General features: G+C 43.2%; 1 protein-coding gene across 3 annotated transcripts in view; it reads left to right on the top strand.

The window, feature by feature from the left end:
* coro2ba (coronin, actin binding protein, 2Ba) overlaps positions 1-14,448 on the top strand; it is a 36,914-nt gene extending 22,466 nt beyond the window's left edge. For 2 of the 3 annotated variants that reach the window (XM_083760145.1, XM_083760146.1), the window contains exons 3-12: positions 7,095-7,211; positions 7,570-7,719; positions 8,346-8,510; positions 8,792-8,908; positions 9,270-9,374; positions 9,510-9,606; positions 10,198-10,310; positions 10,896-10,986; positions 11,205-11,353; positions 12,062-14,448. In XM_083760145.1, the coding sequence (XP_083616271.1) occupies positions 7,095-7,211; positions 7,570-7,719; positions 8,346-8,510; positions 8,792-8,908; positions 9,270-9,374; positions 9,510-9,606; positions 10,198-10,310; positions 10,896-10,986; positions 11,205-11,353; positions 12,062-12,184 (1,227 nt within the window). In that variant the 3' untranslated portion in view covers positions 12,185-14,448. The remainder of the gene's footprint in view (positions 1-7,094; positions 7,212-7,569; positions 7,720-8,345; positions 8,511-8,791; positions 8,909-9,269; positions 9,375-9,509; positions 9,607-10,197; positions 10,311-10,895; positions 10,987-11,204; positions 11,354-12,061) is intronic. The other variant, XM_083760147.1, reaches the window with a different exon arrangement.
* The last annotated feature ends 11,100 nt before the right edge of the window (positions 14,449-25,548 follow it).

The following is a 25,548-nucleotide window of genomic DNA, read 5'->3' as shown; positions in this document are numbered from 1 at the left end:
TTGTGGTGCCTGGCTGTCACTCAATGTGAGTTAGTGGGAGGGGCTTTCATCATCCTAACTGTCACTCAATGTGAGTTAGTGGGAGGGGCTTTCATCATCCTAACTGTCACTCAGGTGAGTTAGTGGGATGGGCTTTCATCATCCTAACTGTCACTCAGGTGAGTTAGTGGGAGGGGCTTTCATCATCCTAACTGTCACTCAGGTGAGTTAGTGGGATGGGCTTTCATCATCCTAACTGTCACTCAGGTGAGTTAGTGGGAGGGGCTTTCATCATCCAAAATGTCACCCAGGTGAGTTAGTGGGAGGGGCTTTCATCATCCTAACTGTCACTCAGGTGAGTTAGTGGGAGGGGCTTTCATCATCCTAACTGTCACTCAGGTGAGTTAGTGGGAGGGGCTTTCATCATCCTAACTGTCACTCAGGTGAGTTAGTATAGTAATGGAGGCTTTGGTTCTGGGTTTAGAAGCATAGAGACCTGGTTCTGGGTTTAGAAGCATAGAGACCTGGTTCTGGGTTTAGAAGCATAGAGGCTTTGGTTCTGGGTTTAGAACCATAGAGGCTTTGGTTCTGGGTTTAGAACCATAGAGACCTGGTTCTGGGTTTAGAACCATAGAGACCTGGTTCTGGGTTTAGAAGCATAGAGACCTGGTTCTGGGTTTAGAAGCATAGAGACCTGGTTCTGTGTTTAGAACCATAGAGGCTTTGGTTCTGGGTTTAGAACCATAGAGACCTGGTTCTGGGTTTAGAACCATAGAGGCTTTGGTTCTGGGTTTAGAACCATAGAGACCTGGTTCTGGGTTTAGAAGCATAGAGGCCTGGTTCTGGGTTTAGAAGCATAGAGACCTGGTTCTGGGTTTAGAAGCATAGAGACCTGGTTCTGGGTTTAGAAGCATAGAGGCCTGGTTCTGGGTTTAGAAGCATAGAGACCTGGTTCTGGGTTTAGAAGCATAGAGGCCTTGGTTCTGGGTTTAGAAGCATAGAGACCTGGTTCTGGGTTTAGAAGCATAGAGGCCTTGGTTCTGGGTTTAGAAGCATAGAGACCTGGTTCTGGGTTTAGAAGCATAGAGGCTTTGGTTCTGGGTTTAGAACCATAGAGGCTTTGGTTCTGGGTTTAGAACCATAGAGACCTGGTTCTGGGTTTAGAACCATAGAGACCTGGTTCTGGGTTTAGAAGCATAGAGACCTGGTTCTGGGTTTAGAAGCATAGAGACCTGGTTCTGGGTTTAGAACCATAGAGGCTTTGGTTCTGGGTTTAGAACCATAGAGGCTTTGGTTCTGGGTTTAGAAGCATAGAGACCTGGTTCTGGGTTTAGAAGCATAGAGACCTGGTTCTGGGTTTAGAAGCATAGAGACCTGGTTCTGGGTTTAGAACCATAGAGACCTGGTTCTGGGTTTAGAAGCATAGAGACCTGGTTCTGGGTTTAGAAGCATAGAGGCTTTGGTTCTGGGTTTAGAAGCATAGAGGCTTTGGTTCTGGGTTTAGAACCATAGAGACCTGGTTCTGGGTTTAGAACCATAGAGGCCTGGTTCTGGGTTTAGAAGCATAGAGGCCTTGGTTCTGGGTTTAGAAGCATAGAGGCCTTGGTTCTGTAGGTGGTTTGGGCAGGGTAGAAGGCAGCGTCCATGGTTTGGGGTTTTCTAGGGCGTATAGTGAAGTTGTGGTTCTCTGTCTCTTCAACATCTGTTGTCCCAGAACTCCATTCATTAGGGGGAGAAAAAAAGCTCATTAAAAATGTGTCTCAGCAAGTTGTTCCAAGAAAGTATTCACAAACACACTCCTTGGCTGAGTCCCGCCATTACGCGCCACCACTTCTGTGTGTGACTAGCACATTTTGATTTAGTTTTAGTCATAGTCTTTTGGACTAAAGTGTCATTTAGTTTTAGCCCCATTTATTCCATCTGAAATAATGTTTTAGAATTTGTGTAGTTTTAGTCGACTAAATATTATAGTATTTTAGTCGGCTGAAATCTGTCGACTAAAAATAATTTTGGGCGGGGCCTTGATGGCGCCGTGATGCCTGATTTTAGACAGATCTAAAAGCTCACAACAGCTTGTATTTTCAGCATGCAACCAAATGACTTGTCTTTTAGTTCTACACAATCTACAGAATTGTCTCTGTTTTAGTCTCTGTTTTAGTCTGTAGCTCAGTTTCTATTTAGTTTTCATCAGTGGAAAAAAGGTAGTCGGCCATCATTTTTCATCATAGTTTTAGTCGACGAAATCAACACCTCATGATGACCTCATCAGTATTCAATTTCACTGCATGCGCAAAAATGTGTCACAGAGACAATCAACCCGACAGAAACCTAATGGTCAGCGGTGAAATAATGAGCCCTTAAAACCCTTGATCAACAGGGTCAAATATAAGATCACAACACTGTCGGTCACACAACTCTCTCTCCAGAATACTGACACTGAGTGTCTATTCTATATACGTTTCTTTCTCTCTTACAACACTTAACGCCATCAAGGATCCATAAGTGGATCAATGTCTCAGCAACTAGAGAGCACTTAGAGTCTACTTATATGAATATGATGATGGTTCCAATGAGATGATGAGCAAGACGGACGGACGGACGGACGGGCGGGCGGACGGACGGGCTGGCGGACAGACAGACAGACTAGCATGCAGAGCCATTTCCGCTCACGTTGCGAAGAGCTTGTAGATCGCTATTTTCTTGTAGATCGCTATTTTCACAATGGTGAAATGCCTCAACTCCTACAACTCCAAGTGCTTTTCAGGGTGGCGGGCAGGGGTCCTCTGTTCCGATATGATCATTTTACAGTGTTTGACTGTAAAATGATCATATGGGCACCCCTGGGTTTACATAATTGCACTGACGGCTAGTGAGACCAACGACCATATGCTACCGCTGGCATGTGGGCACCAAGGTGCAGCTAGATGGCACTGAGACTGGCATGTGGGCACCACATGCTTCCCCTGGGCATGTGGGCATGGCAGCTCACAATTCACCATGGACTCAATCACCTCATTTCAAACCCACCTCAAAACCCACCTGTTTAGGCAGGCCTATGATTGATCTTTGTTTTCTGCTGCAAGCTATACTTTATTGTCTGCTTTTGCCTTAACTGTTTTCTGTTTTTAACTTGTTGTATGGCGACCTTGAGTGCCCTGAAAGGCGCCTTATAAATAAAATGTATTATTATTAATTCATTTTCAATGGGAGTCACATGGTATTGACGAAACAGCCTTGCTTGATGGCTCTGTTCTGCCCCCCCCCCCCCCCCCCCCCCCCCCCCATCAAGCAAGGCTGTTTCGTCAAAACCATGTGACTCCGATTGAAAATGAATTGTGAGCTGCTCTGACCCCCCACCCCCATCTCCCCCAGAACACATGTTCTGTCTCTGTTTCGTATGTCTGACTGAGGCCTTTTAGACTGTGCACAGTGACACCTTTTCATCTACCGTATTCTGAATATACTGTGTTTGGCCAGACAGGCTGAGCTTAGGAGTTATTTCCATCACATGCATGATGCTCTTCATAACATCTATATTTCTTTCTTTATGTGTCTCTTTCTTGCATTCTATAATGCAGATGAGTATTTCCAATTTTCAGTTGGCTACTTTTACTTCTACTTCTTACTTCTACTACTCAGCGTTCTCCTGTTATCTCTCCTAATGGTACAAACATCAATACAGCATAGAATTGTGGACAAAACCTTATCCAACAACAATTCTTAGGTTTTTGGGTCTGAGAGGCTAAATGTCATCAAATGGTGGTCCGTGGCTCAAACACTGAATAACTAAACAATGGACCCTGAGATGAAAAGGCTTGAAAAGCACTGGCATAAACAGCCATAGGCCTGATGTGATGACCTACAAAGCTCTTAGTCAAATATCAGATTGAATCAGAAGTAGGTCAGCACTAAAAGGACAAAGAACACATCAAACATTCATGACTGTATGAGTGATAGCAAAAGGTTTCAACCGTCCATGAACCCTATGGTCTTTTTATATGCACCAGTGCCACACTGTGGACATATTGGGTCATTACAATAACAATATGCAGTCTGGATTTATAAAACCCTTTGAATTTTAAATTATTGTTCTTCTTCTTAAAAAAGCTAATGATTGCTGTTGTACATTTGTCAGTGACGGGAAAAATACGAATTAGTATCAATAGTATCAATCAAAAGTATCAATACTGCAATGTAGAAACACTGTCGCAAGTAAAAGTCCAGGATTCAAAACGAACTTGAGTAAAAGCACATGGAAATATAATTCAAGTAACATTATTGTGCAGATTCTGTTCCATTTCAGGTTCACGCTATATAGATCTGCTGTTTTCAAATGGCCGAAATGTAACTATAGGGCTGAAGTGGTTGATTTGTCATAATCAATACTACAGAGTAACTAGTAACTCAAGTTTTCAAATGAATGTAGTGGAGTAAAGTACAATATTTGCCTTGAATCTAGCCCCTCTCGGAACCCTACATAAAGCTTTTCTGATATTTTGATGAGTTTTATGTAGGGTCCCTGTTCATGACTATATTTTCGTATGGGAATTCTGGAACGCGGACGTAAACATGCTCTCTAAGATCCTATCTGCGGCGTGTGACGGCCTTTTTTTACTTGAGTTATTCTGAATTCGGGAACTTTAAGTACCTATACATCCCGCTGCGAATATCTCCTGTGGTGCGGAAGCCGTTAAGTATTTTTAATCTTTGTTTGACCGATTTGGTCGCTTTATTTCTTCTTGTTTGTTTACCGTTTATTGTACCGCCTCCCGGTGTGCGGTTGGCTTGTGCGGCTACGTCCCTGCCTCTGATCTGCTCTGTCATAGCTATAGCGCCACTAGCTAGCCAGATAGGCGGTACAATGAGGTATCAATAAACAAGGAAGGAAGAGAAGAATCAAAGCGACCAAATCGGTCAAACTAAAAAAATACTTACCGGCTTCCGCGCCACAGGAGATATTCGCAGCGGCATGTATGGGTACTTATACTTCACAGATTCAGAAACCCTCACACGAAAAAATGTTGTCAAAGAGCGCAGACAGGCCATAAAAACGTTGTTTATGTTTTAATATGGCTGCGTACCAGGTGGCAGGATACTGATGCAACAGGACCCAATGCACTGGGTCTAACAAATGTCAGAAACTTCAGTAGCATTGGGTTCTGCTTGGAGGGCTAGGTTGAATCTAGAGTTGCAACAAGCTCCATCCACTTCCTATTCATCATTTTTGGTTTGTGATTTGCTTGTCTTAAACAACGTTAAACTCACCAACATTGCAGCTGTAGTCCAAGCTTGAATTATCCTCTTTCAATCTGCCGAGCTTGTTTTTCATAAAAATCCACCGTAGACATGTTATGAGCTACTTTCTGTCAAGACATCCTCTGCAAGTGATTATTTTTCTAAAATCTAGAGTTGCAAATTGCGGCTACATCCTTCGAGTGCCCTCGAGATCTGCGACACAAGCTGCTTCCACTGGTCTCTGTTGGTCATTGCCACACCAAGTTCATTCACAGTCAGTCCTGTGTCCCTACTCAGAGTAGAAGTAAATGTGCTAGAAATAACCATAAATCAGAGGTATTCCAAAAGGCAATTAACATAGGCAAGACGTAACGTTACAGAAACAAAACTCACTCGACATAGGTCTACTGACCAACAAGGAAACACTGCAAACAAAGTAGTTAAATAGACAGGGGTAACAGGACACAGGTGAACTCAAAATACAATCAAACACAGGATAGGCTAACAGGCGAACAGAACACAGGTGACTAGGATACAATAATCAGGTACACAAGCAAAACAACAACAGAGTTGACAGTAAACCAAAACCAAACACCACAAGGCAAAATACAGGGAAACTGCCCATAGATCCGAAGTCCCGTGCTCCCGTGCTTGCGGTTAGGTTTAGGTTTGCTCCCGTGCTTGCGGTTAGGTTTAGGTTAGGGTTAGAGATAGGGATAGTAATTTCGGAACAATGAACCTTCTGACTAATGACACGGCACCAAATACAGAACATACAGAATAAGTCCAAAACCTAATGAGTTCAAAGGCAACACACATGACAAGCGCTTGTGTTGTACATTCAAGGCATTACAGAACATGAACTAAACACAAAATAGTCATGTCATAAATGGTCACGCCATAATAAGAGTTCAGGGTTTGGAGCCATAGTACGGCTCAAATACAAAGGCAGAAGAGCGGGGCGTGACAGTAATATGTGTCAGGTGAAAGAAGCGCCGTCTCCGCTGTGTCCCCCATATTAGTATTGTTATTATTTTAGTAACGTGTATTTGAGTTTGTGTCACAACCTCACGGCCGTTGTTTGCGTCCGTTTTCGACGTTCTGTGCGACGTGGTTCAATGACTGTGTTTTGTAGTCGCTTTCCTGCTGTCCAGTTCATAACATTAGCAGCTGTTGTCGCTTCTAGGCTGCCGCTGTGGTCGTACAGCTTGCTCGCAGCTTGCCATCTAATCAGGCCTTTTGCGATGCGTGTGGCCTAGCTTAGGAGGCAGGCAGTGTCATGGTGTTGTTTTACTGGTACCACAACGTTTTAATGACGTCACGTGCGTGCATGTGCGCATCGCGGCATGCACACAGAACAGCTGATATAGCCTAAGCCTATTGTTAAATAGTGTGTGAGAGTTTTAGACACAAACACAAAAGTAGACTATACTGCACACTAGCGTTTACTAGACCACCAGTGGTCTAGTAAACCTAGACCACTGGGTACTTGGAAAGTCTGGTGGTGACGCAAGGTTGATTAGGTGCGTCTTCTCTTGAATCTAGGGGGACGCGTTCTAGTGCGCACACACATGCACTGTTCGTTCCGTTCCGTCCCTGAGCGTGCACGTCAAAAAAAGTACTGGTACCACGGCGTGGTACTGCGTTCTACGAGCATGACAGTATAACTAGGGTGTCGATCTTGTCGTCTACATTTCATGAGCTTTCATTGGGCAGGTTTCTCCTGACAAAAAGAGAAAAAAAGAGAAAGTCACTTGAGTAAATGTTACTTTACCCCACTGACATGAATACAATACGTTGTACTGTATTTAAGTGTGTTCCAGTCTAATGACTACATCGTGGTACATTAATACAATGTGTTGTATCAAATTGTCTTCCAGTCAGGTCGCATCGACCCCCACCACCCCAAAGTGTGCGGCCACCAGGGGAACGTGCTGGACATCAAGTGGAATCCCTTCTTTGAAAACATCATCGCGTCCTGCTCTGAAGATGCTTCAGTGAGTAACCCTAACCCCTAGACCCCTAACCCCTACCACCTAACCCCTACCCCCTAACCCCTACCCCTAAACACCTAATCTGAGTCTAACCCTAACCCAATAAAACAACATCCTGCTCTGAAGATGCTTCAGTGAGTAAACCCTGGTCGGGCGATCGGGCGGATTTTGTTGACCAAAAGAAACATACGGTTGATTTTGTCGACCAAAAAAAACCTAATCTACGGTTGATTGAAAGTGGGTAGAAGAGTGGATCAAAAATAGAATATGTAAATACTACTACTGACTACTGTACATACTCTGTGTGTGTGTGTGTGCATGCGTGGTTGCTTGGCGTGGTTGTGTGGCGTGCACACATCAGGTCCGAATCTGGGAGGTGCCAGAAGGCGGTCTTCGGCGGAACATGACGGAAGCGCTGATGGAACTGTACGGTCACAGCCGGCGGGTCGGTCTCATCGAGTGGCACCCCACCAGCAGCGGGATCCTGTTCAGCGCTGGGTATGACTACAAGGTGAGTGGCTTCCAAGCAGCGGGATTGGTTTGTAGTCATCAGGATGGTAATTTATGTCATGTTGTAGTCACTGGTTTGTAGTCATCAGGATGGTAACTTACGTCATGTTGTATTCACTGGTTTGTAGTCCTCGGGATGATAACTTACGTCATGTTGTATTCACTGGTTTGTAGTCATCAGGATGGTAACTTACGTCATGTTGTATTCACTGGTTTGTAGTCATCAGGATGGTAACTTACGTCATGTTGTATTCACTGGTTTGTAGTCATCAGGATGGTAACTTACGTCATGTTGTATTCACTGGTTTGTAGTCATCAGGACGGTAACTTACATCATGTTGTATTCACTGGTTTGTAGTCCTCAGGATGATAACTTACGTCATGTTGTATTCACTGGTTTGTAGTCATCAGGATGGTAACTTACATCATGTTGTATTCACTGGTTTGTAGTCATCAGGATGGTAACTTACGTCATGTTGTATTCACTGGTTTGTAGTCATCAGGACGGTAACTTACATCATGTTGTATTCACTGGTTTGTAGTCATCAGGACGGTAACTTACGTCATGTTGTAGTCACTGGTTTGTAGTCATCACTGATGTCTACAAACCAGTGTAAAATGTTTCAGGTCCTCATCTGGAACCTGGAGATCGGCGAGCCGGTGAAGATGATCGACTGCCACACAGACGTCATCCTCAACATGTCCTTCAACGCCGACGGCAGCCTGCTGGCCACCAGCTGCAAGGACAAGAAGCTGCGCATCATCGAGCCGCGCACCGGACGCGTTCTCCAGGTGAGAGGGTGAGAGTTCTATAGGGGTCTCCAGGTGAGAGGGTGAGTTCTATAGGGTTCTCCAGGTGAGAGGGTGAGAGTTCTATAGGGTTCTCCAGGTGAGAGGGTGTCAATACATTTGTCTTTTTATTATTTATTATTATTTTTATTATTTTAATATTTTTCTTCAGTGAAAAAAGGTCATCGATGAACATTTTTTCCTCATAATTTTTGTCTGCAAACTCTGGTGTCATTCTCTCTCTCTCTCTCTCTCTCTCTCTCTCTCTCTGTCTCCCCCTACAGGAGGCTAACTGTAAGAACCACCGTGTGAACAGAGTGGTGTTCATGGGCAACGTGAAGAGACTGCTGACCACAGGAGTGTCCCGCTGGAACACACGACAGATCGCACTCTGGGACCAGGTGTGTGTGTGTGTTCAGGTGTGTGTGTGTGTGTGTGTGTGTGTGTGTGTGTGAGTGTGTGAGTGTGTGTTGTTGCTTTACTGATGATCCTAGATCGGGGGTTCTCAACCTTTTTGGCTCCCCACCGCCAATACAAACTGACCAATAATAGAGAAAATATATCATAAATTAATACTGAAACCAGATATCATTAAGGAAAGTTTATGCAAACTCTTCATTTCCATTTTCCAGCCATTCAGTTGCAAAAATAATAATATATATATATTTTTTTGAAAATAATTTGGGGACCCCGTATCACCATGTGTTGTTCTCTCTGGATTAAGAGCGTCTGATAAATTGTAACTTGTGTTTGTCTCTCCAGGAGGACCTATCCATGCCTCTGGTTGAGGAGGAGATAGACGGACTGTCAGGAATGCTGTTCCCCTTTTATGACGCAGACACACACATGCTGTACCTGGCTGGGAAGGTACACGCATGCACACACACACACACCACAAATAAAGCTAGATATCGTCAACGAGGGGGGATTATTTTTCTGACGGAGCAAAACCACTTCCGGTATATCTATTTAACATGTCAAACTGTGGTGTCTTCTCTGCAGGGCGACGGAAACATTCGTTACTATGAGATCATGACAGAGAAGCCCTACCTGCAGTACCTGATGGAGTTCAGATCTCCTGCTCCGCAGAAAGGACTATGTAAGTAAACCCTACCTGCAGTACCTGATGGAGTTCAGATCTCCTGTTCCGCAGAAAGGACTCTGTAAGTAAACCCTACCTGCAGTACCTGATGGAGTTCAGATCTCCTGTTCCGCAGAAAGGACTCTGTAAGTAAACCCTACCTGCAGTACCTGATGGAGTTCAGATCTCCTGTTCCGCAGAAAGGACTCTGTAAGTAAACCCTACCTGCAGTACCTGATGGAGTTCAGATCTCCTGTTCCGCAGAAAGGACTCTGTAAGTCATTTAGTTCAGGTCTCCTGTCCTACAGAAAGGACTCTGTAAGTCATTTAGTTCAGGTCTGCTGTCCTACAGAAAGGACTGATGGATTTCAAATGATAAATAATGATTAATAGTTACCAAAAAGAGCCAAAGTTAAACCCAAATGTTCCAAGAGCTGCTATCAACTTAGGCCAAATGCATGTAGGCTAAAATCAAAACAGAGCTACAGTATTATAACTTAGTGGCTGGGCAGAGACAGTATCTAGAGACTGGATATCTGAATATGGCGTCAATTCAGATATTATAAGCATAAAGGGCCTTGCAAACGTGTGGTTGTTTTTTGCTTCCAGGTGTGATGCCGAAGCACGGGTTGGACGTGGCGGCCTGTGAGGTGTTCCGTTTCTACAAGCTGGTGACTCTGAAGGGACTGATCGAACCCATTTCCATGATCGTACCCAGGAGGGTCAGTATTCTTTCACAATATTTGGATTTAGTGTTTTGAATAACACACCATTTAGTCATACTAGTCTAGTACTATTTAGTCTTCTGAAAAACCTTAGAGTCCCATTAAGAACTTCATATTTTCTGCCATGTATAATATGACAGAATTTTAAGAGTTGGCGTGGCCAATGTCATTTTGCAATTATGACCACGGTAAGATGCGCTCTCCGGCACCGTGGCGCGTGCGCAAAACGGTCCTGAATTAGTCACGGGTGTGTTTAGGGGCGTCACCTCCATCAACCCAATCAGCGTGGCGGGTGCCATTCCCTTTAACAGTCAGCTGATCCCCGGTATGATATGCGCAAATTAATAGCGTGTGAGTGGTATAGCCACTTTAGACTAGGGGCTAGAGGCCAGGGGTCTCCACAGCCAAATCCATAAGTCTCTCTTTTCATTTTTCAATATACACGTTGCGCCATTTTATGTCTGCACGCAGGCAACAGACATGACATGACTTTGTCACATTTGCGTGCGTGCATGTGTGTGGTGCGTGCGTGCGTGTGTGCGTGCATGTGTGTGGTGCGTGCGTGTGTGTTGTTGTGTCCAGTCAGACACATACCAGGAGGACCTCTACCCAATGACAGCGGGGACAGAACCGGCGCTGACGGCCAGCGAGTGGCTCAGTGGAGTCGACAAAGGTTGGTTTTATTCACACACTGTTCTCATTGGCTGACTGTAATAGGCCCGGGCCGGCCTAGCGGTCAGGGCACCTACGCTGCTAATACAAGCCGACAGCGTGTCGCGGGTTCGACTCCCGATCCCGACGACCTTTGCTGTGTGTCACTCCCCCCTCCCCAATATCTGTGTGTGTGTGTGTGCGTGCGTGTGCGTGCGTGTGTGTGTGTGTGCACCTCAGAGCCGGTGTTGATGTCTCTAAAGGAAGGCTACAGCCGCCCCAACCAGCTGGTGTTCAAAGCCCCGCCCCCGGCCAAGGACAAGAGGAGTGGGGGCGTGGTTAACGGCATCGACCTTCTGGAAAACGTTCCACCAAGGACAGAAAACGAGGTGCGTCTCTGGAGAAAATACTGACACAATGAACTCATTCAGACCAGGGGGGCAGTCAGACAGATATTTAACCAGGGGGGCAGTCAGACAGATATTCTGTGAAGCCACTAAGGAAATCGGGACTTCCTGAAAGTTCATATAATGGCCTGTTGTGGCGCTGTCATTGGGCCCAAAAACCTCCATAGCTCCATAGAGGCCCATGTATTTGGGCCCAACTTCACCTAGACTGTATTAACTTAATAAACATGGTCATGAATACTTTCTGCTTCCAGTCACTAGTTTAAAGTCTCATTTCTAATGTCATAATATTCTTTTTGGAAAATTATGGTCCCATTTATTTATAAAATTACCATAAAGTCGAGTATGTTCTGAGGGGCGTGGCTACCGTTACAGTCTATGATCGGGAGCCACCCCCCGTTCGAGTCAAAATAAAAACCAACGAAGAAGAAGGGGGGAAGTCCCGCCTCGTTGTCTGGGCCAGCCAATGGCCAGCTGGGCCCAAACGGATCTAGAAAGATGGCGATTTACAATTCAAGGACTGACAAGCTTCATCTTAAGTCCATATCAGACCCGGAGAACGCTTTGTCCATATCTTTTTACAGTCTATGATTGAGACGTGAGACCAGATTCTATAAAATGCTATCTACATTCCATACGTTTAGCCTTTGTGATTGAGATGTCTTGTTGTGGTTGTGGTTGTTGTTGCAGCTCCTGCGGATGTTCTTCCGGCAGCAGGACGAACTGCGGCGTCTGAAAGAGGAGCTGACGTCCAAGGACGTCCGAATACGACAGCTGGAGCTGGAGCTCAACAACCTGAAGAACAACGTCTGACCTCAGAGTCACCTCTGAGTGACCTCTGACCCCTATAGCTCCCCTGGACCGCGGAGCGCCGGGGGCGGAACTTCACCGCGTTTTATATATTACGCACGTTCTGCATTTACAGCGCTAACGTTACAGCGCTAACATTTACAGCGCTATAGCGTCTGCGTCAACGCTCACGTGTCAAATAGAAAGGTCTCACCCCAGAGCCACGGAGGTCAGGATTCTCCTCGGGTGGGTCTTAGTACCGTAGCTTCTCTAGTCTTCAATAAAAAAAAGCATTTTAATCACATCGGTGGACATTTTTCTCATTAGTTAAGCTAGTTATAATGTAGTCAGAGTGCAGTACACCTCCAAAACCAATAGGGGCACGCATGCGAAAAAGAAACTGATGTGCATGTGTTTAGTTAGACAGTCAAGACACACCCTCCCCAAACCACGGGTGATTTTTAACCCGCAGCACGGATTCGTTTTAACCCACCACAGATGTCGAGATCCACGGGCAATTTTTTTACCCGCAGCACGGGTTTGTCGAACTAAACGTATGGTATGCACCCCAAAACTGATAATTTACCATAAATGGTAAATGGTGCATTTATATAGCGCCTTTATCCAAGGTGCTTTACATAGATTGTGCATTACATTACATTCACACATTCATACACCGATTGCGGCAGAAGCCATGCAAGGCACCAACCAGGACATCAGGAGTAATTTGGGGTTCAGCGTCGTCTTGCCCAAGGACACTTGGGATTTGAACCGCCGACCCATGGATCATTGGATGACCTGCTCGACCTCCTGAGCCACAGCCCCACGTAGGAGAGAAAACTGAGAAAATGGCCACCGATTAGATTAAAATGCTTTTTCATTGAACAATACTGAAGCTACGGGTACTTATACCCCCCCCCCCCCCCCCCCCCCCCCCCGAGGACCTATGTAACATCCGTGGCTCTGGGGTGAGCACTTTATATTTGAAACGTGAAGGTTTCTAATGTACGGTAGACGTACAGTATAAGGGCTGTAAATGGACGAGTAGTGCGAGTAGTGTCATGATGATACTGACGGTCATGTTTCAGGGCCAGACTGGACCCCTCTCTTATACTGCACTTCTAACAACGGATGGTTCGTGTTGTTATGAGGGATATTTAGCAGTACTGGAATAATGTAATAACAATGGTAATGATAGTAGATAAAACAATGAAGGTTATAGTAATGTTGATGAACTGAGCACGACCTGACTGATGGAGACAATATTGGGGAATCATTTTTCTCTCTTTCTTGAGATCTACTTCGCTAATGAGTCATTATTACAGTGCTTTGCGGTCTTCTTCTTCTGAACCCTGGACAACCCTGACCTGAGGGGGCTGTGTCTCGGCTGCAAGCATGGAATGGCCTCGGCGTTTGAGTAACTGGTCACGCCCCCTTCATACTAGTAGTAGGGGATAACGCACCGTTTCAGACCGCGGCGGAGGCGCGCCGTCGTGGCTCAATACGAGAGACACTGCCGTGTCCAACGTTGCAACGTTCGCTTAGCCGACTCAGCCCTGTTGGAGTAGCGAGCCGATCGATATGCACAGAATATAGTAAATCCTGTTCTGGCGAGAGCGTTTGCCCCGACTGCCACACAGCGTGGCTACTGGCCAATCACAGCGCATCCTTGCACAAGTGCACTGGGGGCCAATCACAGCGCGTCCTTACTCAAACACCAAGTAGCCTGACTAGCCTCGGTCCCAAAAGCCCGCTACTTCCGTCCGCCAAAGGTCTTGCCCAGCGTGAACGCCAAGAGGATTCCATGCTTGCGTCTCTGCTGCCACGCACACCCACACAGCCCTGCCCCCAACCCCCCGCCTCATACTTTGCTGAGGCAAAATTGTGGGAAAATGTTTTGTCTTCCCAAGGCCTTAGACCCTGCTGAAAGCTGCAGTTATTATGTTTTATGTCCATGAACTGGCAGGCATGTTTGCCATGTTGGATGTCTGTCTGGCTCTCTACAAAGGCTATAGAGCACCATAGTCTGACGTCATTTATACATCCTACCCGTGTTCTTTTACGATACGATACAGATACACCTCTCTGACAATATAACGATGCAGAGACACCTCCCTGACAATATAACGAGACAGAGACACCTCCCTGACAATATAACGATACAGAGACACCTCTCTGACAATATAACGATGCAGAGACACCTCCCTGACAATATAACGAGACAGAGACACCTCCCTGACAATATAACGATAGAGACACCTCCCTGACAATATAACGATACAGAGACACCTCCCTGACAATATAACGAGACAGAGACACCTCCCTGACAATATAACGATAGAGACACCTCCCTGACAATATAACGATACAGAGACACCTCCCTGACAATATAACGAGACAGAGACACCTCCCTGACAATATAACGATAGAGACACCTCCCTGACAATATAACGATACAGAGACACCTCCCTGACAATATAACGATAGAGACACCTCCCTGACAATATAACGATACAGAGACACCTCCCTGACAATATAACGATACAGAGACACCTCCCTGACAATATAACGATAGAGACACCTCCCTGACAATATAACGATAGAGACACCTCCCTGACAATATAACGATACAGAGACACCTCCCTGACAATATAACGATACAGAGACACCTCCCTGACAATATAACGATAGAGACACCTCCCTGACAATATAACGATACAGAGACACCTCCCTGACAATATAACGAGACAGACACCTCCCTGACAATATAACGATACAGAGACACCTCCCTGACAATATAACGAGACAGAGACACCTCCCTGACAATATAACGATACAGAGACACCTCCCTGACAATATAACGATAGAGACACCTCCCTGACAATATAACGATACAGAGACACCTCCCTGACAATATAACGATAGAGACACCTCCCTGACAATATAACGATACAGACACCTCCCTGACAATATAACGATACAGAGACACCTCCCTGACAATATAACGATAGAGACACCTCCCTGACAATATAACGATACAGAGACACCTCCCTGACAATATCGCAGAGACTTTTGAGATTTCTTTTATTTTTGGACTTGGGGATGAACGAGTGACGTCAGGACTTGCGGGCTCTATGGAGGACTTGTGAAGTCTTAATAGTTAGTATACGTTACACATTGTCAGTATAATATGTTTTTGTGGGGAGGGATATATTTTATTACTTTTATTTATTTGTCACATTATATCTTTTTAGCTAACAAGGTGTAAACTAATTCATCTCATTTGGTCTCTGTATGACGTGGCTGTGCTAATAGTGGTTGTGGGCAGTGGTGGAAAAAGTACTCACATCTTCTCTTTTTTTTTACTTAAGTAAAAGTATCAATACTGCAATGTAGAAATACAAGTAGAAGTCCGAAATTCAAAATGTACTTGAGTAAAAGTGGAGTAGAAGTTAAAGTATTGGAAAAACTCAAGTAAAAGTACAAATAAAATTGTACTGAAGTTACAGTACTTGAGCAAATGCACTATAGTTACTTCCCACCACTGGTTGTGGGCACTGCTGCTGGATGGAGTTTTCTAAATAATTTTAATTTCCTACTGAAGTGAGAAACTGTTTCTCTAATTATTAACTCTAATGATGTATGTTAATGTAATGCCTAGACTTTAAACAAGTGTGTAAGAGAGCAATCGACGCTAGCGGTCCTGTATCACAACGCAATTTAAAACGTTTTCCTGTCAAAAACATATTTAGTATTTACAGTATTTACAGAGTGTGATTTGCCTGGAGGGGGATCAGGGGGGTGATCTTTAAATCCACTCCTTTGGTGGCTTATTTTCCTAAATAGAAAATGCATCCTGTACCATTAAAAAGATCCCCCTGCTCCTTTTACTGGGTATATGACATTTAAGGGTAATTGGCTCTGGATTTTTAACAACAATGAATATCTGAGACTTTCTTTTATGCCACTGTATAGTATCAGAAAGATGCCATGTGTAATCCAGGTTTTCCATCGATTGACTCAAAATATGATTGAGATGAGTCGCAATCAGAAATAAAATATCCAAGGAACTGATCAAGTACTTTAAAAGTAAGTAAATGTCCTGATTCTTCCAAAACCACAGTGTGCCAACTGTATTATTTGTGATGGAATTATGAAAGCCATGCCTGTAGTAACAACAGACTGTACTAGCTGTTAAATATTTTGAATGTATTTAACACTGTTATGTTGCTTGCAGAGGAACTGAGTGGTTAAAGAGACCAGATTCTACAAATGTCTTCTAAATCCTGACAGTTAAAACTATCAGTGGTGCTCAAACCTTTTCATGTCAAGGTCCCCCAGAATTATCTGTATTTTGCCGTGGACCCCCATCTGAATATATTTTCTTCACGGGACCCCCCAGAAGCAAATATTTGAGTAAAAAATGTTCGCTTGAAATAGTAATAAACATTGAGTATTAACAACATGCTACAGAAAGAGGCAATTTCACACCTTATTTTACAATGTTTTAGAGTCATTTATACTCTAAAATGTGGTCGTAAATCATAACAGCTCAACTCTGTTACAGGGAATAAAGATATAGAAAACAATTATTTGTGAAAATTGTGTTTGTTATTTCAACAATATATCGGATTTCTTAATCTCATGCATGCCATAGGTATAGTGATTTCACCTCATCACAAATGCGATGAGGTCATCACACATTTGGGCAAGTGGCCGGATTTAGCCCAAGGAGTGTTTTTTGTGCAAAACTAATGCTTGGAATGAGTTCAGAATCATGAAAACCCCCTAGTTTGACACGTCACAGCATAATTATATTTCTTTTTTTGCCTTAATGGTATACCCCAACGTTCCAACGTTGATTTTGTGTCTTTTAAAACCTGTGATCATGCTGAAAGTTGAATAAATTCTGACATCAGCAACATTATGAAAACCACTCGATTTCACCTTTTCTTGTTTTCAGGGAAAGCAATAGAATACACCCTCACACTGTATCTGCTCAGTACATGAGCATTTATCAGATTTGTTATTCTTTACGCCAATTACATCTGGCCACAAAAGCCCACGGGATCTACTGAATGTGTCAAACTGACATATTGAGCCTATGACACACATGTGGCTTCCCCCCAGTAGGCCTCCTTCACATTCAGTATAGATGAATGTGAGCTAATGAGCCCAACTGGCCAGCCTAAGTTTGACTGCAGTCTAGCTTTTCGCCAGCAGATGTCACTATAGATTTGCTCTGTTATTTAAAAATGACTTATGACAGACACTCACTCAAACCCTTTCTTTTAATGTTTCATTGTAATCCAATAGGATTCATGGCACTCATAAATCTAATGTTGCAGTATTTAAAAGCCTGTGAACAATGAAGAAATGGACTATGTTTTAATAGCTGGCATCGTTGAATCCATTGCTTGCTTATACAAATGAATACAATGCGTCTCTTAAATATTCCAACCTTGTCAAAAAAGCACAAATTATAGCTGTAGCCTTTGTATTTGGTATCCAGGTGCCAGGTAACTCTTCTTCATATTTTATATTCAGATAGTCTTACAAGCAACACTGCATTTGAATAAATGTCTTTTGGAATTGAGTACTATAAATTCAGCTATACATTATTCTAGCACATTATGAAGACAGTTAAAAACCACTATCCTGGTGTTTTTTAAAAACAACAGTGTACATAATGAACTGGTGGGTATGGCCACTTAAAAACAATTTTATCACTTTCTGTACACTTTTTGGAAAAAACTAAATTATTCCTCCTAGTATAACCATAACCATAGTACCTGATGTTCATGTTTAAGGGGGGGAAACAATCACAGCATTCCATCCATAAAATCCCCCCCCTTACCCTTCGCAGGTGGTGGTGGGGGGGGGGAGTAAAGCCCAATTAAGGCATCTCCAACTCACCAGCTGTGTCCCAAATGATAGTCCCTTAGCCGAGTGAGTGATGTCATCTGCCACACACACACACACACACACACACACACACACACACACACACACACACACACACACACACACACACACACACACACACACACACACACAAGGCATTTGCCTTACTTGTTTACGTTTTTTCAGTCGAGTGGCTTGTTGTGTATTATTTGCTATGTATTCAAGGCTGACAGACAGTGTATCAGACAGAATCTCTCAAACACAGGAACAAAGTCCATAAACAGGCAAACACATCCAATAATCCAAATCAGAAGACTGGCAAAAGGTGAAAAACACAACGCAATTAGCACAAGCCGAATCTGGGATTGGACCCAGGCCAGGAACAGGGAACAAATAAAAGGGAAACAAGGCGCTAGGGAGCCACGACAGAAACACAGCTCAATGCATTTAGAAACTGGCAGAGACTAGTGTGTGTATTCTGTGGAATGACTCCAGGTTTATAGTGGCACGCAGACTAGTCCATTTTGGGCGGAAACCCCTTTTGGTGTTAGCATATGTTATGCTTTAGCTATTGAAAAAATAGCAGATCTACAAGCTCATAGCGCGCCACCGAGTGGCGCGCTACGAGCTTGTAGGTCTGCTATTTTTTTAAAATCGAAGAACGACTGACTGACATAGAAACATAGCTTTTTCAGAAAACTGTCAGGATGTAGAAGACATTTTTTGAATCTGATCTCAGGTCAGAATAGGCTAGTCCAGAGAAGTGACAACATATCGTTCCTTCTTTTTTGAGCGGCGCCTCCGCTCCACTGTGCAGCTGTGTGTCCCTGTGTATATCAGTGTTGTTTTTGGCAGCAATTTTTGATTTTAGTTTTAGTCATAGTCTTTTGAATGTTTTTCCTTTTCCTTCATTTTAGTCCCAAATGTGTTAGTCTAGTTTTAGTCGACTAAATATCATAAGATATATAAGATAGTTGACTAAATCTACGGCTGATTTAGTCGACTAAAATGTATTTTGGAGGGCCTTGATGCAGGTCGAAACGCCTGATTTTACACCTGCTGAAAATAGCAGATCTACAAGCACACAACGCGTTATGAGCTTGTAGATCTGCTATTTTCAACATGCAACCAAGTGTAAAATGACTCATACTGGATCTCTTCTCCACTAGTCCCTTCCTAACGTTTTAGTCTATTTTTTATTTGTTGACGAAATTGTCAATATATGTAGTCTTAGTTTTAGTCATCGTAGCTTAGTTTTCATTTAGTTTCCGTCAGTGAAAAACGGTAGTCGACGAAACATTTTCGTCTTAGTTTTAGTCGACGAAAACAACACTGGTGTACAGTATATGTGTGTCTGTCTCTGTGTCCGAGCACGGACAGCTGCAATACCTACAGTGGCCAGTAGAGTACAGCACAGAGTACAGTGGCACAGAGTACACTATACAGTACGAGGCCTGGACGCGTTGTTCCTGGGGGGGTCTGGATGTTCCGGGGACCCCCCAGGGACCCCCACGCGGTAACTATCATTTCACGAAGAGTTTTTCCAAGTACAGTAGACAGCACAGTACACTACAATACAGTATACAGAACACAGTACAGTAACTACAAATAAATGTATAATTGCACCGCTTAGTTCACACAGGTGTGATTTTTCATTTGTTATTGTGAGCTTGTAGATCTGCTATATTCCATAGATTTGTATACATTTGAAAACGTGTGAAATGGGACATTCTGCATAATGAAGACTTATTTCTACTTTTGTACTTTTACTCAAGTCAATTTTGAATTCCAGACTTTTACTTATAGGTGTCAAAAGGCGCAATTGGCGATACATGAGTTCATGTATGTTTAGTACAAATTACAATATTTGGATCTGGGATGTAGTGGAGTGGAAGTAAAAAAAAAAGAAAAAAAAAGAAAACTCAAAATTGCACTCAAGTACTCTACGGCAGTGGTTCCCAAACCTTTTTGTTTGAAGGACCCCCAATTCAACATTTATTAGGCCACGGACCCCCCATTTGAAAACATATGCCAGTGACCCCGATAAGGGAGGATTTTTACGGCTCCAGCAGTGATTCCGAAACACATTAATTTCATGGACCAGTTTCACACACATTATGCCACGGACCCCCGATTTAATGGCATTTCTATCTCTGGTACCCCAATTTATATTGTAAAACCACTGTTAATTTAACTCTGAGAGTGTAGAAAATGGACCATTTTGTTCCATTTGTACACTCTCAGAGTTACAGACCCATAAGGTTGCAAATTATCATTTAGCTGGGGACCCCCCTGGAACTCCCTCAAGTACCCCTGGGGGTCCCCGGACCCCACTTTGGGAACCACTGCTATACGGTGCACGGTAGTATACTTGAGTGCAATTTTGAGTTTTAGTCAGCGGTGCTCTTTTTTTATGCAGCCCGGTGTCTCCTGTGTCCTTTAGAGAGGTACGTGTTTCAGGACAATGCAGAATAGACCTTGTTTTATTGGATTTATGGACGGAGATGCTATCTATCGTCGAGGCGCTGCCGCTACTTCCATTACAACTCCATGATTCCCTTTTTGTTCTGCTCGGCCGTCTCTGTGAGTTATGGCCGCGGAGCAATAAGGCTTGTGAGAGGACTGTCTCGACGCAGATGATGACATGTTGCCGTGGTCTGGATGGACTCCTTATAAAGACCGACATTACATCTCTGACCTTGCAGAGAGTTGGCCTAGCGGCACAGGGGTGGGCAACTGGCGGCCCGGGGGCCACATGCGGCCCCCACCTTCACTTAACCCATTCTGACCTGAGATCAGATCTAAAAATGTCTTCTACATCCTGACAGTTTTCTGAAAAAGCTATGTTTCTATGTCGATAAAAAAAAAAAAATAGCAGACCTACAAGCTCGTAGCGCGCCACTCGGTGGTGCGCTACGAGCTTGTAGATCTGCTATTTTCCGATTGCTAAAGCATAACGTAATGCTAACAACAAAAGGGGTTCCCGCCCAAAATGGATTAATGTGGCCCTCATGTTAATGTCAGAATACTGATATAGTATTGATTTCAGCTGTTAGGATTCCAAACCCGCTTTAATTACTTCATGACTAGTATTAAATGACTAGTACTTAATGACTAGTATTAAATGACTAGTACTTAATGACTAGTATTAAAATGTTATTGTCTTTTTGTGTCCAATGTAGTTATGTTAACAGTTCATAAAGTTAACATAACTATAACTACCGGTAAATGCATTTGAAATTCAATAAAAAGGTTACTTTTCAGGATTCCAATTCAAAAATAGCAAAAAAGATATTCAGGTTTTCAATTCAAATATAGCAAAAATAGCTGATCTACAAGCTACTATCAACAGTACTATGCAATGTGGCCCTCTGGAGTGAGGGTCATAGATTCCTGCAAGTCATAGATCAATGTGAACCGTGGACATTAGTGGTCTTATATTTAAAATAGCACCAGTTGCTTTTTTTCCCCCTTTCTTTATTCTTTTTCTATGGAAATCAAGAGAAGAGACAGTTACCGCAGGCATACAGCATTTTATAGCGCTTTTCCAAGTGCTCAAAGTGCTTTACAATGGTTCATTCATTCATTACATTGGGAGGTGAAGCGGCGAACAGTCGGCGCCAGCGTCCTCACTTCCCACATTCACACACCAATGGTGGCGAGCTCACACCGACCAACTCATTGGAGGGTTCAGTCTCTTGCCCAAGGACACTTCGACATGTGAACAGGAGGAGGAGCCGGGATTCGAACCGCCGACCCAGGGATCATTGGACGACCTGATCTACCTCCTGAGCCACAGCCGCCCAACTTAACCCCAGTAAAACTAAGCCTAACCTTAAACTTATGTCTAACCTTATTCTCAGTAAAACAAAATACAGATACGTATACAAGAACCGCCCCCACAGAGTGGCCGGTGTGAGGTTGGGGATCGTGTTTTAAGGCCAGCATTCCGGATACCCATGGATTACAGTGCATACTTTGGACAGTCTTTGGACAGAAGTCCACTGCTGTTGGGCTGTACTTCTCCCCTCAGTGTTTTATCTCAGAAGCCAGAGGTGGATGGAGGGTTTACATACAGTAGGGGGGGGGACTATTAGTTGATTTAGTTGAATAAAATGTATTTTGGCGGGCCGTGATGGGTCGTTGAAATGCCTGATTTATACTCCGCAGTGTGCCGAAAATAGCCAATCTACAAACTCACAACGTGCACAGTTATATGTAACACATGGAGACAAAACTGGAGTATGAATAGGTTTTTGTCAGTGAAAAAAGTTGGTCGACCGACATCTTATTGTAGTTTTAGTGGATGAAAGTAGCACTGCTTTGCCTTTGTCACCAAGCGCTTAGTCAGGGGGACAAACGTCCGGCTTCCGCTCCAGTGTCTTCCGACAAGTTGTTGTGATCTGGCATTATTATAATAGAATTGAATGGAAATGAACACAGGAGGGCGGGAAGTCATCGTTTAAATGCATTTCTCTGTGAATCTGATATCACAAGAGCATCGCCACATAGTGGCACTTAAGAGGAATTGATAACATTTGGGCCACTTATGACTGAAATAGAATAGCGTAGACATATTGAGCGGTTCAAATGTGATCGTGTCTTTTGTTGATACTTTTATCTTTTTATTAGCTTCTACTCTGGAGGGAAAACAATGCATTTCATCCAAACAATGCTGCTGAAAGGACAAGGTGAGAACCAAGGTTATAATACATGAGTTTGGGATTTTTCATTATAGTTAGTTTGTAAAAAAAAGAAAATCCCTAATTCACGTAGTTTTAATTCGTTTTTAGGCGGTTTTGCTAGTGTTTATTAGATTATTATATTGTTTGCTTTAGTGTTTTTTTTGTCATACTTTTGGTTATTTGTCAGGTGCAGGATTCAAAAAGGTCAGACTAAGTAGGCCTATTAATAATAAGAAATAAGGGCAATTTACCTATAATTTCAGTCAGTTTTAGTTCGTTTTGTAAACACACAATACATATCGTTGTTGATTTTTATTATTATAGTTTTTATTTAGTTCAGTTTTCCTTTCCGTGCATTATTCCCTTGCAGGTTCAAACCCACATCTCTCTTGCGGTACCAACATTCTAACCACTGAGCCACCTCAACCGTTCATCTTTAAATCCCGCACGTACAAAAGAGCCAACAGAAAAATGAGATTTACCAACGCGTAATTTACCGTGAGGAAGACTCCAAACAGACTTTATAGGAGTTCTTAAGGAGCAGAATTATAATTATCTATTATGCGAGGATCATGCGAGGTCTCTATGGTGGCATGGAACCGTGAGATGGCGTTAATAAAACACGTTAAACACGCTCGCCTGAGCTTCTAATTACTATCTGTGTAATTAATTGCTCGTGAGGAATTTAAACGAGTGTTCCAGAGCACCGTAGCCTAGCTGACGGTGCTGTTGTAGCGCTCACAGCAACGAGGCCGCGCGGCCACTTGAATACGTGCCAGATGGCGTGATAGGAGCAGTGGTGGATCTTTAACCCATGTAGGCCTGATGAAAAAATGTATTTTTAAAATATATCTATATCAGTGGCTCTCAATATTTCATGTCAAGGACCCTCAAACATTATGTAATATGCCGCCGACCCCATCTGAAAATATGTAGTTCCAGGCAGGGACCTCCCCCCAGAAGCAAAGATCTGAGTTAAAATAATATATATTCAAAGATTTGCGCCACATTTTCACGATTAAAAAAAAATAGCAGACCTACAAGTTCATAGCGCGACACTCGGTGCCGCGCTATGAGCTTGTAGATCTGCTATTTTTCAACAGCTAAAGCAACATCGAAAGGGGTTCCCGACCAAAATGGGATAACTCTTGAGAGTGTAAAATTAAACCAAATGGACCCGTACGGGTTGTTAAACATCTGCATTACTTAATTTACAACACAATTAGAGAATGTATAGAATTATTGTTATTTTGATCAACGTTTTTCCCTGTCATCTCTCCTAATGGTACCAACATCAATACAGCATGGAATTATTGTGGACAAAATCAAGTTTGTGGTCTGAGAGGCTGAATGTCGTCAAATGGTGGTCCGTGGCTCAAATGGGTCTGAGAGGCTAAATGTCATCAAATGGTGGTCCGTGGCTCAAATGGGTCTGAGAGGCTAAATGTCATCAAATGGTGGTCCGTGGCTCAAATGGGTCTGAGAGGCTAAATGTCATCAAATGGTGGTCCGTGGCTCAAATGGGTCTGAGAGGCTAAATGTCATCAAAAGGTGGTCCGTGGCTCAAATGGGTCTGAGAGGCTAAATGTCATCAAATGGTGGTCCGTGGCTCAAATGGGTCTGAGAGGCTAAATGTCATCAAATGGTGGCCTGGGCCGTGGCTCAAATGGGTCTGAGAGGCTGAATGTCATCAAATGGTGGTTCCGTGGCTCAAATGGGTCTGTGTGGCTGAATGTCATCAAATGGTGGTTCCGTGGCTCAAATGGGTCTGATAGGCTGAATGTCATCAAATGGTGGTCTGTGGCTCAAATGGGTCTGAGAGGCTGAATGTCATCAAATGGTGGTTCTGTGGCTCAATTAAATGCCCAATAAATAATTGATATGAAAAGGGTTGAAAATCACCATACTGGTATTGGTGTCAAAATGTACTTAAAGTACCAAAAGTAAAAGTACTCATTATGCAGAATGTCCCATTTCACATAACAAATCTTTTGAAAATATATTCAAATGTATCGCGCGACACATTGTAAGCATGCAGATCTGCTATTTTCAAATGGCTGAAATATATATATATATATAGGTCATAAGTGGGTACTAGTGTATGTTTTGTAATGTTAATCAAAATCTACAAAGTAACTAGTAACTAAAGGTTAAAAAATGTACAATATATGGATCTGAGAAGTAGAAGTAAAAGTATTGGACATTGAAAATACTCAAGTAAAGTACAAACACCTCAAACTTGTACTTTTACTCAAGTAAATTTAGAATTCCAGTCTTTTACTATAGTAACGAGAGTTTTTCTGTATTGCAATATTTATACTTTTACTTCAGTAACAGTACTTTTTCCACCACTGCATGAAACCAGAACCAGTTGTTGTTGTTCAAACCAAGGGTCCACAGTGGATCATCATTATGCTCTGCGTTCATTCTGTCCAACATAATGTTCTTTTAACCCATTCTGGGGCGGGAACCCCTTTTGGTGTTTTAAACATTGTTATAATTTAGCTATTGAATTATTATTTTTTGAAAAATCGAATATATCTTTTCAGAACAGAATGTTTTTAACTCAAATCTTTGCTTCTGCGGAGGTCCCTGGAACAACATATTTTCAGATGGGGGGTCGGAGGCCAATTACAGATCATTGTTGGGGTCCTTGACATGAAATATTGAGTGATATAGGCCTAGAAACATAGGTATTTCAGAAAACTGTCAGGATTTAGAAGACATTTTTTTCCAGGCCTAAATGGGTTAAGCACAGTGGTGACATCTTCAGGTTCTCTATTTCACATTAAAAGCTGT

This window comes from Protomyctophum parallelum, assembly GCF_964188405.1.
Source record: "Protomyctophum parallelum genome assembly, chromosome: 2".
Lineage (NCBI taxonomy): Eukaryota > Metazoa > Chordata > Actinopteri > Myctophiformes > Myctophidae > Protomyctophum > Protomyctophum parallelum.
Note: the sequence above shows the minus strand (reverse complement) of the source record. Positions and strands in the feature narration are given on the sequence as shown.